The sequence below is a fragment of the Manis pentadactyla genome, chromosome 4, assembly GCF_030020395.1.
Source record: "Manis pentadactyla isolate mManPen7 chromosome 4, mManPen7.hap1, whole genome shotgun sequence".
NCBI lineage: Eukaryota > Metazoa > Chordata > Mammalia > Pholidota > Manidae > Manis > Manis pentadactyla.
The window spans coordinates 172,921,177-172,940,644 of record NC_080022.1 but is presented as its reverse complement, the minus strand read 5'-3'; the positions used below and the strand labels follow the sequence as shown (position 1 = coordinate 172,940,644).

Here is a 19,468-nt window from a genome sequence, read left to right as displayed (position 1 = left end):
GACCTTCACGGCTCCTCCCTGACTTCCTTGTCCTGATCCGGAGCATCGGGGGAAGTGAAAGCCCACTTGGCCCTGAGAGGAGCTCTCCGCGTCCTGTGTGTGCTCCTGAGTGTCCAGCGAGCACCATGCAGCCCCTCACCCTGCTGTGGGGCTGTCTCCTGATCCCAGGTAAGATGGGGACGTGGGGAACGGGAGTGGAAGGTTGTGGGGCTCATGACCAAGCTGGCCCTTTGGGTCTGCAGAGAGAGGACCTCCTGTATCTACGTTTCCTTTCTGTGAACCAGTGCACCCGCCTGATCCCTCCAGGCTTCACCCCCCTGGAACTAGTCCTTAGCCCTCAGGTGACAGCCAGGAGCCACGTTTTCTCTGGACCTGTGGGTCCCAGCCCCTTCATGGCTGGGTGGCTGTGCAGGAGACTTCCCTCTCTGGTTCTTGTTTTCCTATTCTGTGCCCAGCGTGGAGGCAGACAAGACACCCTCTATGGGGTTGCCATGTTAAACTCAGCAAGTACTTCTTGAACCTCACTAAACCACTCACAACATCCCTGAGAGATAAAGAATTAACCCTGTTTATCAATTCACAGGCCTGCCTTGTTTCTTTTTTAACTTTTGACATAAAAATTCAGGATATGTCTTACAACTGATGTCATTTTTTCAAGTTACAATGTCTTTTCTTAGTGGTACATCAAATTATGGTGTAGCTTACAAATGATAGCATCTTCAATTCAACGAATAGGACATTATCATCTATAGATGAGCAAACTCAGAGACCAGAGAGGTCAAGCAACTTCTCCAAGGTCACACAGCTTAGTGGCAGAGCTGGGATTTAAACTCCAGACTGTCCGAATCTAGAGCTTTTCTCCACCACCACCTTTCAATGCACCAGGTTTAAGCAAACAGCGCAGCAGTCCCGTCCTGAGGACCTGTGGCGGGGGAAGGGAGTACCAGTTCTTAAAGGGCCAACCCCAGAAAGCAGTGACTGAGGAGGTGTCTTCTGGTCTTGTCCCTGGTGCTTGAATCCAGGGAATTCCAACTTCCATCCTTGCTGTGGTTTCAGGTTGTAGAGCCCTGATGGGCCCGAAGGAGATCAGAGGATTTGAAGGTGACACTGTATCTCTGCAGTGCACCTATGAGGAGGAACTGAGGACATACAAGAAATATTGGTGCAGGAGGAGAGGGTTCCTTTTCTCCCGCTGCTCTGGTGCTATCTACGTGGAAGGAGATGGCCAGGAGAGGACGGAGGGCAGGGTGTCCGTCCAAGACAGACCCCGGGAGCTCATACTCAAAGTGACTCTGAGGAACCTCACTCTGCAGGACGCTGGGAATTATTTCTGTGGGGTCAAAAAATTGGGCCCTGATGAGACTTTCATGGTCTCTCTGCTCATCTTTCCAGGTAATAAATGTCTCTCCATCCCTGGCTGGGGCACGGGAGATGCAGAGGGGAAGAGGGAGGGGTGGGTGAGTGATGAGCAGTGGGGCCAGTTTCCCCATCACAAGGGGGTGTAATGCTCATATCAACCTCACCAGAGATCTGCAGGACACAGGGAGAGGAGGCAAGTCAAGTGCTCGGCTGCTGCTGGGGCACAGCTTGGCCATACGGGCCTCAGTTGCTCTCTCACTCTCCCTGCCCAAGGTCCCAGTGCTAGTAGGTGGCAGAGCAAGACTGAACCCAGATGTGTCAGATGCCACGCTCAGTGCCTTTCCTCTCTGCCCATATGTGGCAGACAGATTGCCGTGGGCTAGGGACAAGACTGACATCCCACAGAATAAAAAGACTCCCTTCCTGGAGTCAGAGAGATTCCTGAGGATTGCTCAAGCTAGGACCCCCACTGCTGCATCCCCACCCCGCCCCACAGCATCACCTACACCACGGCCATACTGCCTCACCCTGCTTGTGGCCCCAGCTCTCCCCCCTTGCCTCCTCTTCCCCGGATCTTGAAGTCCTGAGGACAGGTGCAAGGAATGCCTGAGAACAGGCCTTGGAGGCACTTGTTGAGCTCAGGGACAAGCAGCTGGGGCTGGAGCATGTCTCTGGCTGCCCATGATCCCACCTGGACCTGCTGAGCTGAGGACAGAGAAACCAGAGAAGGCCCCGGGGGGTGGGCCACCCCAGTCTGCCAGTCAGTCGGGGTGAGGTAGGCCTTTGCATACCATTTCAGAGATGGGGGCACTGAGGCTCTGAGAGATGAAATGATTTGGCCCAGGTCTCACGGCCGGAAGTGGTGGAGCCACAATTCAAATGCAGGTCATTTCTGGCTGTGGTGTCTGTTCTTTTTCTCTCCTGGCCCCCCAGCTGGGACCCATCCCATCCCCAGGCCCATTCCCACTGCCAGATCCCCATGATCCATGGGTCTTTAATTCAGTGAAATAAAGGTAAACTCACTGAATAATAACGGCGGCATAAAAACCACATTGAACCTGTTCTCCATGATTCTCTGATTGCCTCCAGTTCTTATCAGTATTCTGACCTCGTTTTTACCTAGTGGTGATCAATTTTACCTACATTTGAGCCTTTCCTGTTTTCATTCTTACTCTCGATTGTAATTATTTATTTGTGTACGATGTATGCATTATTATGTTACCCGCCTGTATCAGACCTTGCTGACCTCTCTCTGTTGACAGTTGGGATACTGAAAATAAAGAAGATGAATGGCAGTGGTGTGCTGGTGAATGTTCCAGCTGGCTGGGGAGGCTCTGATCTGTAGTGTTTGCCAGTTTCTGTGGTTTTAAATGACCTTGCCACTGTCAGTTTCCAGCCACCAACACTTTAACAACAGGCTCACAAAGTTCCTGAAAAGTTAACCATCAGCTCTTTGGAGCGAGTATGAGCCATCTCCAGCCCACCACTGAGCAGGATGAAACATCAGAATGTCTAGGAAGTTCAGAACAAGGCAAGAGCACCCACTATCATTTCTTTCATTCCCTGTTGCCTGGAGGCCCTAGGTAATGAAATATGACAGGGTAAAGAAGTATAAATATTGGAAAGGAAAAGATAAATTCTCTTTATTTGCTGAAAATTTGGTCATTTACTCAGAATAATCGGAGAAAACTGACCTAGAATTAGAATAGAGATGGAGGGATAGGGGAGAGTCCAGGATGGCTCATAAGACAGAGGAGGTGAATGATGGGCATGGGGGGCTGGGGAGTGGCTCCTGGGGGGTTGGCCACACCAGGTTTCTGCCCACTGTGCTGAGCACAGAGGTGAGGCATTTTACCCTTGCGGGTGTCCCAGTAAACAACTTGTTCCAGCATCAATGAGTATTAGCTCGGCCGATGGCACACTCTAAGTCCTGTGGGTATGAAATGGATGAGAGCTTTGCTCCTTCTGGCGAAAGCATTATGGAGGAGTTGACTTTTGAGCTGGTGCCCTAGAGCAGAAAGAAGTGTGTTAGACATAGATGGAAAGGACAGGCATGGCACAGAGAGGAACAGCATGTCAAGGCATGGAGGTTTGCAGGAGGCTCGCTTAACTGGGAATGAAGAACAACTCTGGCTGGCGGCCTGAATGGGGAAGAGGTGAAACTTACAAGGTGGGTTGAAGACTGAGCTTAAAAGGCCTTGAAAGGCGTGCTAAAGTGTTTGAACTTCAGGTTACAGGCAGTGTGGGGAGGGGGGTCAGCTTATAGGCAATGGGGGGTGGGCGTGGGCATTGACTGTTCTGATGCAGGAAGTGATAGGATGCAATATATATTTCAGAGACAAAACTGGCATCAGGAAGGGTGGCCCGGAAAGGGCAGGCTGGCGGGCAGCTGGGCACAAGGAATTCTGAAGGTCCGAGTGGGAGGCCACAGGGACCACAGGAGGGGAGGCCAGCAATCAGCTGGAATCTATCATCGGTGGCTCCAGGTAGCTGAGGGGAGGAGATGACGCTGCTCTGAGCCAAGACTGGGGGTGGGAAGGCCGCTGGCTGCTCCCAGGGAGGACGTCCAGCCCAGAGCCGTGACCCTTGCCCGCCTGAGACTAGCTTCTCCCTTCCCTCTAGGTCCCTGCTGTCCTCTCTCCCCCGCTCCCTCCTTTCAGCCTCTTGCTACAAACAGCCTCCAGCCCAAGGCAAAAGCTTGGCAAACTCAGCCCCCAGGATTGAGTGAGTGAATGCTTTTTCTGTCCTTCCCCCTTGGCTTTATAGAGAAACACCCAGCGAGCGCCAGCCTGGTGCCAGACGCTCCACTGTGTGGCCCCCACAGCCCGGGAGCTGGACTTTGGCTGAGGACTGGAGGCTCAGCAGTTAGACGAATGGCTCAAGGTCCCACAGGAAGCAGCCCAGCCGGGGAGTAGGCACAGCTTGACCACAAGCTCAGGCTCTGTCTGATCCCCCTGGGGTCTGAGGTGGGCAGGAGAGGTTGGGCCTCAGACTCTGACCTCTGGACCTGTCTCTGACACCCGATGGCTGGGGAAGGAGGTCATGGCCTGCTGAGGCATAGGTGGTGAGGGTGGGCGTGTGATGGTGACATAGGACTTTCTGGTGAGGGCAGAGACAATTGGCCAGGACTCTAGCAGGAGGGCAGAAAGGCTGCAGGCATAAAAAGGGGCTGAAAACTATGCCCTGGTGTGGGATGTGCCTGAGACGTGGCTTGTTTGCTCAAAATGACTTCATCTAGGCCTCTGTTGACTTCCTGGGGTATCCTTTAGCTGGGGATGTTCTGAGAAACTGGTCCCAGGGAGGCTTGGGTTCAAGAGCCTCGGCTCTGAAGTCTGGGGATGCTGGGATTCAAGGGTCAGGGAAGGTGCTGAGGCCTTGCTTTCGGACTTGTAGCTTCTCCTGGTCTCCACGCAACAGTAACCACAGCCCAGCAGGGGAAGACAGGGGCCGAGGCCTCTCCATTTGCAGGGACCTCCTGGCACCGGCACACAGGAACCTCCCCACACACAGGAACCTCTCCGTCCGCAGAGACCTCTCCTCATGAAGCAAACTCTCCTCATGCAGGGACCTCCCATCCAGCCTCACCTCTGGACCCCACCTCAGCAGAAGACGCCAGTGTTGTCTCCAGCAGCAGCTCCAAGTCCAGGTGAGTCCCAGGTGACCAAGGTCACCTTCCAGGCCATCACCAAACTGTATGGTGCTTTTGAGCAAAAAAGGACCCAGCACTCACTCATCTAGGTCAACACGCCTCTTGTCCTGGCTGTAGCGCACAGAGCGGAGGGCAGATTCAGCTCCCATTCTCCTGGCAGGGCCCTTGAGCAGTGAACTACCTGCACTACAGAGGCCAGCAGCCCTGGTAGCCTGGACATGCGGGGGTCACCATGGCCCCCGTTCCCACCTCTCTCCGTGCCCCGGACTGAGGAACAGCCACCCCAGTTCAGTAGCTTTCACTTGTTCACTCAGCACTAGGCCCTGTGCCAAGCATGAACATATGGAATGAAAAAGTTTTTTTTCTTACCCAACTGGAGTCCCAGCCTGAAGGACGGGGTTATATTATAGCTGTACTCAGTTGCCGACTCTGGCTAACTGCTGGCAAGTTCAGAACCCAACTGGAAGTGCTCCCTGGGGTTGGCAGTGGGGGCTGGGGTCCCTTCCATTGGGAATGACCAGGTGTTATGGTCCTTGGTGCCCTCTAATCTCCTTGGGAAAGACAAGGGATGGAGCTGGGGCTCAGAATAAGAATGCCATGGTGCACAGCATGCCACTGATATCTGGTGACAGCCCCTGGGCTCCTTCCATCTCCTCTGCAGGGTGCATGTCCCAATGATCCGAATCTTGGCCCCAGTCCTGGTGCTGCTGACCCTCCTGCTGGCCGCAGGCCTGGCTGCCCTTGGCAGCTGTGTATTCCGGTGGAGGAAGGAAGGTGAGCAAAGAGACAAGAGCAGGAGGAAAGCTCTCAGCCCGAGGCTTCACTGCCATCTCCCCACAGCCCCTTATGTGTCAGTGTGTCCATCTGAGATATGGGCATCTCTGAGGGAACCGCAGGGCAGTCAGCATTAGGGAAAAGCAACCCAGACGGGTAAGTGGGAGGATCGGGAGCTCTCGGCTCACTCATGTCTGTTTGAGCTCATCAGTCACTTCTCTCCCTACTGATCCCAGAGAATCCATGTCCAGTCTCTGCAGGTCCAGCCCCTCGTGTGAGGACTGACAACAGCAGGGAGTGCAGGACCAAGCAGTTGAACTTGAGCACGACAGGCATTGTGGCCCTACACCTGCCGCTGGGTCTCCACAGCCCCTTCCGAGGGTTGCCTTCAAATCCCAGCTCTGCCGCTTTCCAGTTGTGTGACTTTAAGCAAGTCACCTAACTTCCCCAAGCCTCGGCTACCTCCGATCACAGATATAGAAATAGAATACAGCAGAAATAGAATAGGAGCCACGTACATCTTTTAAATAGTCACACGGAAAGAGTAAAAAGAAACTAGTGAAGTTAATTTTAATAATATACTTTATTTAACATGAATGTTCAAAACATTACCATTTCAACATGGAATCCATGTAAAAAGATCACTGATACTTATTCTACATATTGAGGCTTTGATACTGAGATATTGAGTCAGTGTAATTCAGAGAAGTCGCATTTCCAGTGCTCAATGGCCTTGTGTGGTTCACAGCTCCTGCGGTGGGTGGCAGATTAGAGGGCTGGCTGAAATAACAGTAATAGGCGCAACCTTGTAGCAGGCACTGTAGTGTAGTGTATGTTTCTTTTATCTCCTTTTATCTCCTCAAACTGTGGAGTTAGGAACTACTTATTGCAAGCATCCCCCTCTTACAGGGGAAGAAACAGGCACAGCGTGGTTCAGCAGCTTGCCCTGGGTTTGCATAGCTCGGTAGAGGTGGGGCCAGGGAGATGTGTGCAGAAGTACTTTGCAGATTAGCAATGTCATCCCCGGCAGGTGGCCAGGGGGGATCCTGGACCTGCCTCCCAACTCTTCCCTGTGTGGCCCCTAGGAAGAAATGTAGCTTTCCCCGTATCTCCAGGTCCCCTCCTAGGAGTCAGGGAGGAGCCCACAGGGTGGAAGCATCCTCGTCACAACCTCAGAGCCTCTCAGCCCCTTGCCTCTCAAACTGTGGTCCCTTTAGCAGCAGTGACATCCCCTAGCAGCCTGTTAGAAATGCAGACTCTCAGGCCCCACCCCCAACCTCCCGAATTAGAATTTGCATTTTAATAACATTTCCTGGGGTCCTATGTGTACTTTGAGGTTTAAGAAGCAATAGCCTGATGGACAGTGACTGTAATGGGGTATGTGGTGGGGACTTGATAATGGGGGGAATCTAGTAACCACAGTGTTGCTCATGTGATTGTATATTAATGATACCAAAATAAAATAAACAAACAAACAAATAAATAAAAGAAGCAACAGCTTTAGCACACAGAATTCCTTCCCCAGCCAGTTTCTGGCCCACATGAGGGGATTTCCAAATACTGATTTCAAAAAGCTGCCAAGGGGCTGAGCTGGAAAGGGCTTCTCTGTGCAGCCTGCCTGCCAGCCCCTCTGGGAAGCTCCTGTTCCCAACTCTGCTTCTGTGGCAGCAGCTGCAGGCTGCTTCTGGCTACTCCTGCCTTCAAGCTGTTCTTTCTGCTCTCTTTCAGCTCAACTGGCCACAGAGGCACAGAGGAACAAGAAGGTCCAACTCTCACACTTGGTAAGGAAAGAGGCAGGTTGGAGCCACGTTCAGATCCCCACAGGGCTGGAAGTCCTGACTTCCTGGGCCTTCCGGCTGGGCCTCCCTACCTGGTCCGCCATGGCTGACCTCAAAGCAGGCCTTGCTTCCCATCTCCAGGGAATTTGTATGAGCCCAGAGATAAGCCCTTCAGGGTGCAGGCCAACAGAGGACCCCCCTCCCCCTGGCATCCCCCAGGTGCCAGGCAGGGCTCAGTCCCAGGACCAGCACTGTCTTCCCATCCTCCTTTTAGAACCAGAGAACATCAGAGCTGGGTCCAAAGGAGCCTTCAAGATCACCTCGTCCAGCCTTTCTCTGAGTTTGGTGCAAACCCCCTTTCAGAACACCTGCGGTGGGGAGAGTTAGAAATACATTCTCTTGATGCCAGTCCCAGCCCAAAGCTCTAGGGGCAGGGCCCAAGCACCTGAGTCTTAAGCACTGTCCCTGGGGATTCAGCACACCCCAGTGTGACAACTACAGACTCTAGTCTGCTTTTGCAGAAGAGGAAACTGAGGCCCAGAGAGGGTAAAAGCCCAAGGTGACAGCAGATGGTGGCCCACAGAGAGAGCAGGACCCAGGTTTCTCAAGTTCCAGCTCTCCTCTTTCCAAAACCCCGTAAGCTTTGCTTGGCTCTGAGACCAAGGTGGCATGGCTGCCCTGGGACCCAGGCTGAGGGTGGTGCTCTGGCGATCACAGGGGCAGAGGGAAAGGGGGTCCCTTGCCCATCCATCTTCCTGGAGAAGGGGACCTGTTCTGAGGCTACCATTAGCGGGCCCTTCCCTGATCCCTGCAGAGAAAGACTGTCCCTTCCCACGCCAGCACTTCTGCGTAAGGACAGGATGGCAGAGTCATGGGCTCAGGAATCAGAAGCCCCTCCTGCCTTGCCCAGTTCTCCACCCAGCCCCTCTTCCCTTGGAGGTTTACTGAGATGCACTCTGACCCTCTTAACGAGGAGAGCAGGAAAGGGGAGCTGCCATCACCCTGTTTCCTGGTGCCTGCAAGGACAAAAGACAGGCTTGATCCCTCTGGGGAGGCGTTAGGGCAGGAATGGGGTCCTGGGCTTCAGCTTAGGAAGCAGCTGTTGTTGTCTCACGAAGCTCAACAAGGCCAAAGGTGGTGGCAGACAGGAATGAAAGGACAGTCATGGAGACAATGGGGGGTGGCGCTGCCACTGGCCACCTCCAGAGCCAGCCTCCTGATTGTGCATCCTGGGGCTCACCCCCACGAACTCCGGAAGAAGGGCAGCGTTGGGGGAGAACCTCCGCACTGCTGTGGGGATGCCTGGGGGCTGCGCCGGCTGCATCTCCCTGCCCTGCTGTCATCCAGCGCACACTGGGAAGGGCTGCCTTGGACTGCTTCTGGCTGAGGCACCTGTCCCTGCCCCTGTTCATGTGGGAAGGGACAGGAACGGGCACAGGGCCAGGGCAGAGGGGCTGGGGTGGAGGGACTGCCTCTTTCTGGGAGAAAGATGGAACAGGGTCTCCTGAGGGGATCAGACACAAACCCTGTGAGCATGACCAGACGAGAGCTTTGGCTTTTCTGTTTATTTCCCTTCTGGCTTTTCTGTAGTTTTTAGCAGAGTCTGGAGGTGGAATTTAAAAGTTTTGGGGTTTTCTTTGCCCACAGTCAGTGAAAGAGGGAAGGGGACACTCCACTTGCACTGCCAGAGAGGCCTGGGGGTGTAAAAACTCAGAGGGAAGTGTTAGGGGTCAGACCAGCATTGTCCTTCCCAAGACAGCTATTGCTAGAAGCTCACCTACTCTTTTATTGAACACCTACTATGTGCCAGAGGCTTTACGTTTGTCATTGAATCTTCCTAACTCCTACACGAGGTAGGTATTCTTTTTTTTTTTTTTTTTGGTATAATTAATCTACAATTACATGAGGAACATTATGTTTACTAGACTCCCCCCATCACCAAGTCCACCCCACAAACCCCATTACAGTCACTGTCCATCAGCGTACTAAGATGCTGTAGAATCACTATTTGTCTTCTCTGCATTGCACAGCCCTCCCCATGCCCCTCCCCCACATTATACATGCTAATCGTAATGCCCCCTTTCTCCCCCCGCCCCTTGTCCCTTCCTTCCCAGCCATCCTCTCCAGTCCCTTTCCCTTTGGTAACTGTTAGTCCATTCTTGGGTTCTGTGTTTCTGCTGTTGTTTTGTTCCTTTGCTTTTTTCTTTGTTCTTATACTCCACAGATGAGTGAAATCATTTGGTATTTGTCTTTCTCTGCCTGGCTTATTTTACTGAGCATAATACCCTCTAGCTCCATCCATGTTGTTGCAAATGGTAGGATTTGTTTTCTTCTTATGGCTGAGTAGTATTCCATTGTGTATATGTACCACATCTTCTTTATCCATTCATCTACTGATGGACACTTAGGTTGCTTCCATTTCTTGGCTATTGTAAATAGTGCTGCGATAAACATAGGGGTGCACATTTCTTTTCACACTGGGCTGCTGCATTCTTAGGGTAAATTCCTAGAAGTGGAATTCCTGGGTCAAATGGTGAGGTGGGTATTCTTATCTCCCCCTTCTTACAGAATCGGAAATAGAGGCTCAGAGAGGATAAGTAACTTGCCAACAGCGACCCAGCCCTAAAGAGGCAGAATGAAAACCAGCTGAGGTCTGTGGGACTGACTCAGTGCCCTGGGCTTCCTCCACCTCTCCACACTGAAATACAAGGTGTCTGAGGAATGGCGCCTACTCTTTGGCTCAGGATTCTTCTCCCAGACTCAGGAGAAAGCCATCCTCAGTCCATGAACGTGGGGCGGCCGTGGCCCCTGAGTCCCGGTAGAGCCCAAGTGGGAGTGCTGGGCTTACATCAGGACTTGACTCTCGCTTCCCAAAGCTTCCCTGCTTCTCTGCTACTATTTTTCTATTGCCAAGAAGCAGAGGCGCTCGGGTATATCTTGTATATTCAACCACCCAGAATATGCCTCTGCACCAGCTGAAACAGGCCAATTATCCACAGCGTGGGCAGAGGGACCAATGAGAAATGTATATTGGACACAGGGTAGTAGTTCTGACCACTGCCTATGTGTGTGGTTTGCTCTCTGCCCCATGAGGGTCTTGGCTTAAATTCAGTCATCCTTGAGTAGGTGACACTTCTGTGGCTGCTGGAGGCCAGTGGTCAGCAGTGGCTGGGTTTTGTCCAAATCACAAACCTGCAAATATGGGATTCATGGGAAATGGATCTCATGTCAGGGGCCCTTTGGGCTAGCCCCAGCCCTGGCACATCCTTACCACAGCAAGGCTGGGAGAGAGAGTGGCCATGAGTGACAGCATTTGTGAAATCTCCTTCCTCCTTCCCTAGTCCCTCAGCCCCTCATCCACCAAGTGACAGCTTACAAAGGAAAGACTCCAACAGCCACCTCTGCCCCCATCCCCTGCAGCCAGGGCACTGATAGAAGCAGGGGTCCAGTTGTAGACAAGGGACACTGAGACAAAGACAAGAGTGCAGCCTGCCTTACCAGGATGGCAGCTATAGGAAAAGAGCTTGGGTCTAGGGTCAGAGAGTCTCTGGACAGACCTCAGCTCAGCCACTCACCAGCTGTGTGATGTCCGGCAAATTATATCACCTCTCTGAGCCTCGGTTTTCCCATCTCACAGGGTTGTGGCCAGAGAGAGAGAGAGATGAGATGCCCCCCAGTAGGTGTCCAGAAAATGGGATCTTCTTTCTTTGGTTTCAGTGCCCGTCGGGCCATGGGACTTGCTGGCTGGGGCACCCCAGGGCAGTTGTGTCCTTGGGGGCCTCGGCGGAGGCCTTAGCTGGCCCCAGCCTCAGCTCTGCCCAGGGGCTGGCGCGAGGGAGTGGGAGATGGAGGAGCCTGGCCTTCCCGACCGCAGGACCCACGGGAGCAGCCAGGCCTGGGCCAGGGGGTGCTCTGGCCCCCGCCCCTCCTTCTGGGGCCTTGGTTCCCTCATCTGATCAAGGAGGGGTTGCTCAGACTGATGGTCTCTAAAGACTTTGTCCTGTGCTGTTGGCTATTCCATGAGTCCCTGAGGTGTCCGACTCTGCTCTCTCTGGTCCTCTTACATAGTTCTTGCAGCCTGCATGTTCTTTTGGCTTAAAGGATAGAAATAACAATAAAGAAAACAGATGAATTATTCCTAGAGTTCCCTGTTATTGAGTGGTAAAACATTATCATGAATATTCATTATAACCCTCAGGGAAAAGTTCTTATGCCCATTTTACAGCTGAGAAAACTGAGCCTCAGAGAGGTTAGGTGACTTGCCCAGGGTCACACTGAGAGGTAAGAAATCGGGCCTAAGGACTCTGCCTCCGCAGCCACCCCGCCCTGCGTTTCCCTCCTCTCGCTCCGGCTCGCAGACCACCACTGCTGCTAAGGACTGTTCTGACAAAGTCTGTTTCAGCCTCTAGGGAAGAGCTACATCCCAGAGTGCGCCTTGATCAATCTTGCAGGGCCCACTGGGCCCCATGCCAGCCTGAAGCCCTCTGCCAGCCGCCACATGGAGATCCGGTGCCTAAGCCAGGTGTGGACAGAGGGCCCTGGGGTCTGGAGCCACCCAACCTAGCTCCTCACTGGCAATGCGGGCAGGTGGGGGAGGGCCCTTTCTTCTGCTTCTGCTCCCCCAACCCTGTGCCCTGGCACCCACCCATCATAACCATGGGCCTAGGCCATTCCACTTGGAAAGCCAGGGCTTGTAACTTTACATCCTCTTTTTCCTGATTCAGAAAATTCTTGAATAGCTTATTGGGAACCACAGTTTTAACAACTCTGGGTGGGCAGGATTCCAACATGCGCAGCCAGAACCTGGCCTGCAGCCATAAGGATGTTCTCCCAGGGGCTGGGTGGTGTTGGGGGCGGGTGGGGCATGAGTTAAACAAAGCTTGGGGATTCTGGGGAGGAGAACTTGTCCTGATGGACAGAGGACTAGAACTGTGGAAAAGGCTGGGGAGGACCCAGCAGCTACCTGGAGGACCCCTAGCTGGGCTCTGCTTTTCAGCCCCCACTATTCTTTACAGACTTCAGAGGAAGATGAAGCCCCTTCCCCGGACCTGGAGGGGGACATGTTCCCAGGCCCCCCCACACACACATCAGATGAGCAGCTTGACTTTTCAAAGTTCATCTCAGTCTAGGGGCAGAATGCCCTCCAGGCCAGGCCTGCTGTGAATCTGAATGGCTGGATTTGCACCAACTCAATAAGCTTTGTGCTACAGCTTGAGCTCACCTGGCAGACTCCAGAGCTCTCCCGGACCTCCCCACACTCTCTGCCTGCACGCCTCAGCCCGTCCTGGAAGCCTTTGTCAGCCCTGGAGCCTGCAGTGGTGGCCTTACAGTTCCGGTGGAGACAGGGACCTCCCCGGTATGCTCACATCCGTGGCCAAGGCGTGCAGCTGCTGGACCCTCACCAGGGCCAAGCTGGGGCTGGGAGATCTGGTCTGAGCTGTGGGCCTGGGTGCCCCCCAAGACTCACCTTCTCCTGCCTCCACTCCATCCTCAGACTCAGCACCACTTTCTCTTGTATTAACGGGGGAAGATGCATGCTGGGGTTAGAAATGGAGGGTACCTTCCTCCAAAGAGGATTTGCATTTGCTTCTAGGTCCAGAAGGATACCAACTTGGAACCAGATCAGCCCCTTCCCAGGTCCCTAGTTTACCAGAATGTCTGGTTGCCTTACCTTGTCCCTGGCTTTAAATTTAACTTTCCGAATGTGATGCTAATATTGACATTTGCCCTTAGGGCAACTCCACCTTTCCTGTCCACCGACTGTACCTATGTTTTCTTTTGTTTTGTGGTCCTTGGAGATTTCCCTTCCCACAAGCCCAGCTACACAATAAAAATTGCTTTACAAATGATCCCATTGTTTAAAGGCACAAGGTACCTTATTCACCACTCGGCCTCAACTAGAACCCTCTACATCCATTTTCCAGGCACTATGTAAACCCCTTGGATTTTTGTGTGACTTTAGGGGAGGGAAGAAGCCCATTAAAACTGAATTGAGATTTCCACTCTAATGAGCAGAGACTTCGGGAAAGATTTGATTCAAGTTAGAAAAGTAATGGGGTATTTCTTACACCAGCATAGGATGGAATAAAATCTACAATCACTACATCAGAGTAAAGGATACTTCTTCAAATTAAATATATCCAGCTTAACTATAAACTTCCTGCTTTGTTCTTCATTTTCTCGTATTGTCACGGATGAAATGGTCCACAGTCCAGTGTGGGCACCACTACCACACAGTGTGCGGGCAGGTTCCTGGGGGGCAGTGGAGACAGGAAGAGCTGTTTCTGGAAGGAAGAGCAAGCCCTGAAACATTGGGCAGGGATAATTTTTTTATCCTATAATTGAATAATTAAACTCTGAGATAATTTGTGAAATGGTCAGGCACAGCGCCAAGACTTGCAAAAGTGAAGAGTGAATATGAATATAAACATTCAGATGCTGCCTACTCAGCACCTCCTTCCTGAGCAAGGATGATGGTCAGAGGTGCACGCTCATGCCTCACACCTGGCATATCTGGTTCCCACAGTGCATTGTGGGTCCAGGATGGTCTTTTCCGAGGACCTTTGGCTGCTCGCCTGAGCTGAACTCCTGCCACCTGAGAGATGCCCTTGGTTAAGCAGGTTCGGTGAACTCTGTCAGCTCTGTCTTCTGGCAACTCTCCACAGACTCCCCCTCAGCCTCAGCCTTGTTTTCCACAAGCTTTTCTCCTTTGTTCCTTAGCATAATTTTCTAATCCACTCATGATAAAAGTCCTGAAAGTGGCTATCAGTCTGTCATTTCATAACAGTTACAGTCATTACTGATATTACTGAGTACTTCAAAATATCCCTCTAGCTGAAGGGCCCCATCCCAGGTGTGGAGCTGTAGTTAGGAGTGTTTGTGTATCTGATTTAAAGTTTCATACTATTTACCTAATTTAGGCCAAGTTTACCTTTATCCTTTTGTTCTGCCCCCAAAGGTCTTTACACTTTAAGCACACTTTAAGATGCTTCTAGGTCCTTTATCATGAATTCGTGCTGGAGGTGAATAGGGTTAAGCTGTTTGCCTCAGCTGGAAGTAAACTAGTGGTGATGAAGAGAATGAAGCTTCTGTTCTTAACCCATTACGGGGTTCAGAACTTACACACACACAGTCCATTTCGTCCATATAAAATAGGGAAGTCACACAGCAGCTTATAAGGTCCTTTCCCGTTCAGAAGGTCAGAGGCCATCGCCCGACTCATACATTTTTCTCCTTTTTTAAATTAAGGTATCATTGATATACACTCTTATGAAGGTTTCACATGAAAAACGTTGTGGTTACTACACTCACCCATATTATCAAGGCCCCCCCATACCCTATTGAAGTCACTGTCCATCAGTGTAGTAAGATGCCACAGAGACCCTACTTGTCTTCTCTGTGCTACACTGCCTTCCCTCCCTGTGACCCACATACCATGTGTACTAATCATACTATCCCTCAATCCCCTGCTCCCTCCCTCCCCACCCCCCTCTCCCACCCCTCCCCTTTGGTAACTGCTAGTCCCTTCTTGGAGTCTGTGAGTCTGCTGCTGTTTTGTTCCTTCAGTTTTGCCTCACCAACTCATACATTTTTAAGGAAAGAAAATTCAGACAGGTGTAACCACAGCTGATGATTCATTTGTTCAGAGAAATGGTTTTTGATTGATTATAATTGTACTAAATCTTATGCCAAAGGATGAGGAAACTGGGCCTCTGCCCTCTAGTTGTTCATGGTTATTGGGGGGGTCAGCAACATAAACAATGACCACAGTGTCCCAAGGTGGTCACATGGGCTCTTGGATGGTCACAGAGAGAGTGAACGGCAGGCACTGGAAACTGTGGATTTGGATCCTGGGAAATTTCTAAGACATTTGTCCAGGTGGAGATGTGCCTTGTGAGCAGTTGAAAATAGGGTGTCAGAGTCTTCATGTGTAAGACGTAATGGAGGCTTGTTTTCCAAATAGCAGGAAAAAACAGGAGCAGAAGGCAAAACACAGCTGAGAACTGGCATATTACATTCTCATTTCCTCCCATTCTTTTGACCCTCTTTGGAGAACATAGCTTTATTTTCTGCAGTAAGTAAGGATATTGTCTTGCCAATGGGTTTCAGCCCCGGGCAAGTTCACTATGGATTCAATGAGACCGAAAAATGATAACGGAACGTTCTTGGGGTAAAAGTGTTTATACCCAACTTTATTCCCACAGTGGCAGGTCAATCACTAGAATCCTGTCCACTCAGAGCGAGTCTGTATGTAGCAAGCCGGTCTCTGCCTCTGGGCCTCCCTGCAGTGCAGCGGTCTCAGTCTCTGTCCTCGGTGCTGCCACCACTCTAGACTCTGCCCTCCTGCAGCTGTGCAGCCATGCCACCATGTCACCCAGAGCTCTGGGCGGAGCTCTTTATATAGAGGCAATAGCAACATATTGCCCACACATGTGTAGTGAGCCAGCTGACCAGGGCCAGGTGAGAATCCTGGCCACAGGAACCTTCACTTTATCTACATATATGAAGAGCCACTTTATGCTCCAGATAGGCAAAAATAGGGATGCTATGCTCTCCAGCAGTTCTAAGTACCTTTACTCTGGCCCAAGCCAAAGTCGGTGGCAAACTAAAGGCAAGGAAAGCTCCCTTCTGACTGGGAAATTCGTGAATGGAAGGTAGTACGGAATTAGGTGATCTGTGCTTTCAGCAAAAATTCCACCACCACCCTCCTCACCTCACACAAATGCACACACATTCACTTCTAGGATTCAGCAGTAGACAAGGAAATCCTCTCTCAAGAATACCAAAATACCAATCCTTTTTTCAATATGTAAAAAGCATTCATTCATTCACTTGGCAAACATTATTACCTTATTTTCAAGAATTCACTTCAGCATCAGTACCTCCTGGAAATGCTTTTTGATGACCCCATGGGTTAACTGAGCAGCCGTTTCTCATTACAGTATCCTGATCTGGACTGTCTTCCTACCTGCCCTGGTAGACTCCAGGCCTTTGGATGTAGGGAGCATACTTTGTTCCAAGGTGCTCAGTAGATGACTGTTGAATTAATACTCAAGATTCCATGCTCTAATTTTTCAAGGAACTGGATGAGTTATTAAAAGATGTAATGGAAGAAAAAGATCCTGTTCATAATATCAACCCCAATATAAAATACAGGGTCCCTATGTAATTAAGCCTACTGAGAGATCTAATCCAGACTTTGAGATTTCAAAGATCAGTAAAATTTCCACAATGTATTTTGTCAACCTATCCATTTAGAAAGAAGAAAAAATTCTAATACCACAGCCCTTTTATAAAAGGAAGACCATTTTAACCCCAAAGAGTAAGGGAGACAGGGATCTCAGGATAAAGGAAAATTCTTTAAAAAGAGTGAATTTTGTTTTGTAAGAAAGTCACTGTGTTCTTTTTATCATGCTGCTACTGGTGGAGAACATGCTGGTCTGAACAGTCCTGCTCGGCAGATGGGCAGGTGGGAGACCCTGGCCTGACAAGGAGGCCTGAGCGCAGGAGAGGTGACCATGGTCCTGCAGGAGAAAACTGGAGAGTTCTGATTCTTCCCAAAGTAATTGGCCAATTTAACACAATGCCAGGTAAGATCCCACTAGAAAGACGGTGGACTGTGACAGAGACCCTAGATTTCACCTTCTGGAATAAACAAGAAAGCATGACTAAGAAAAAGTAATTCAAGAGAGCAGTTAGAACCTTTCTTTGCTAGATAGTAAATTTACTAGATAGAAATTTCTAAATAATTAAATTTTTGATAATAGCAATTAGATAAATAGATCAATGGAAACAAGATAGATAGTCCTCCCTGCTTCCTTGCATGGCTGGTTTATGTCTCTCCCAGAGCTCTGGGGTCACCACGAAACCCGTTCCTGAGGGAGGGGGGCTGGGCTGGGTGACCACCCGGCATGCGCTCAGCCTCCTAGTGTGCCTGCATCTATGAAGAGCTGAATCTGGGGATGGTAAGGTAGCCCGCCCTTTCTGTCATGGTTCCCTTTCTTATCCCATGGCCTTCCTGCTCCTTATTCTTGTATTCCTCTTCCCTAAGCCTTCTCCCAAAGCACACCCCCATCCTGGCTTCTGGTTGATTTTCCTCCTTCTCTGGGAGGCATCATGGGGGGACGCCCAGGGTGAGAGCCAGGAGCCTGGGGTCTGGCTCCAGCTCTGCCAATGACTTGATGCTTGACATTGCACGAAGCCCTCACCACTCTACGTCGGTTTTCACAAATGTAATACAGTAAAAATCCACTCTGCCCTACTAGCCACATGCTACTGTGCCAGGCGGGAAAAAGGATTTTTAGCAAAAACAAACAAAAAAACTGGTAGTAGAATTCCTTTTAGAGATTCAACTGTCTTTATTAGGAAAATACCTTGGTGCCAATTTGGGCCTAAAAGGAAATTTCTCCCACCCCAAAGGTATGACCAAAACAGACAAGCAATGGTTGGCAGACGTGGCTACACATTAGAATGACGTGGGGAACTTTGAAAAAAATACCGCTTTCCAGACTCCCTTCCCAGACCGGCAGACACTGGCTAGATCCTGATTCCTCTTCCTGAGCACCAAGAAAACTACATTTCCCAGGTTCCCTTGCAGAAATTCAGGGCCACATGACTATGTTCTGGCCAATAGATGTGGGCTGACAGGCCAATCCCATCAAGACCCTGAGCAATTTTCTACACATTCTGTTCCTCTTCCTGACACTTACAGATCCTGTTTGTTAACAATGGCAGAGTCACAAGATCAGAAGAGTTTGGATCCCTGAGTCACTGCTAGGAGTGCTATCCAATCCCCATCAGATGTGATGCGAGCAAAAAATGAATAATAAATGTGTTAAGCTGCTGAGATGATATGGTTGTTAGATACCGCAGTTAGCCTTTCCTGAACTTCTGATTTAATTGATCTGGAGCAGGGTCTAGGCAATTGTATTTTTTTAAGACCCCACCCCACCCCAAGCGATTCTTAATGTGCAGCTAGGATTGAGAATCACTGGATCGAGAATCACTGGATCAGATGCGGAGTTGCTAGGAAATACTTCATTTCTAGGGGCACCCAGGAGGTGGGAAGATTGCCCAGAAATGAAAGAAGCAGGAGAGGGCCCAGCAACACAGAAAGAGGCAGGGGAACGGAAGAAAAGAGCTGACCAGGAAAACATTCTATGTGCTGGGAAGGCCAGAGACATTCCAGGGTTGGTGTGTTTGATATTCAGTTCTCTCACAGCTGTTAGGTGGGTGATATAAGGCCTTATGGCTTCCTCCTAATCATCAGTGAAGTCAGCCCTATGCTCACCCCTGTGTGAGTGGATGCTTTGGTGAATCATAGGAAGGGAACCATATTTGGTCATCACAGAGAGAAGGGAACAGCCAGAGCCCACTCCTGAGAATCCTCAGCAAGTATTCCAGACCCCACTAAAGAACTCGAGGTGGGAAGAAAAACTGACCCCTTAATCGTGAAGGATTTGACATACATGGTGAAATCTGGGTGACACTTAAACCAGCTCTCTCTGGCCCCTATTATGGAATACCTGGAACCAACCCTATCATTAGTATTGGTAGAGTCTATGACACATTTACAGAGGATGAACCTGAGACCCAGAGAAATAGAGAGACCTACTGAGGGCCATACAGCAACCTCCAGGTGAAGCTGAATGGACTAGCCATGGAGTTCCTGAGTCCTCTGGTCCCCACAAATGCTCACAGACTCCTGGATACAAGCATTCAGAAAGAGCATCTTCTGGGGACTGGTAGTATGGAATGGCAGGACAGGAAATTTCAGAGGACATCGCAGAGTCCAAGACATGTCACTCTGACTCCTACTCCAGAAGCATCTGTGCTGGGCTGACCTATCTTGCCCTCTCCCGAGACCATCCACCCAACCCCAACCAAAGACAAACAGAGCCCAGAAGCC

General features: G+C 50.7%; 1 protein-coding gene across 13 annotated transcripts; it reads left to right on the top strand.

The window, feature by feature from the left end:
• CD300LG (CD300 molecule like family member g) lies at positions 1-13,409 on the top strand. Of its 13 annotated transcripts, none has more exons than XR_008997403.1 (9): positions 1-168; positions 1,057-1,392; positions 3,696-3,845; positions 3,982-4,083; positions 4,753-5,005; positions 5,670-5,782; positions 7,511-7,563; positions 10,129-10,211; positions 11,278-11,443. XR_008997403.1 is itself a non-coding variant. In XM_057501560.1 (9 exons), exons 1-9 carry the CDS (start codon positions 126-128, stop codon positions 12,687-12,689), a joined length of 1,284 nt encoding a protein of 427 aa, XP_057357543.1. In that variant the 5' UTR covers positions 1-125; the 3' UTR covers positions 12,690-13,409. The 13 variants fall into 13 exon arrangements, 12 of the variants coding, with proteins under 12 accessions (XP_057357543.1, XP_057357548.1, XP_057357542.1 ...); XM_057501560.1 differs by lacking the exons at positions 10,129-10,211; positions 11,278-11,443 and adding exons at positions 11,963-12,082; positions 12,576-13,409; XM_057501565.1 differs by lacking the exons at positions 5,670-5,782; positions 10,129-10,211; positions 11,278-11,443 and adding exons at positions 11,963-12,082; positions 12,576-12,724 and having other exon boundaries at positions 4,924-5,005.
• The last annotated feature ends 6,059 nt before the right edge of the window (positions 13,410-19,468 follow it).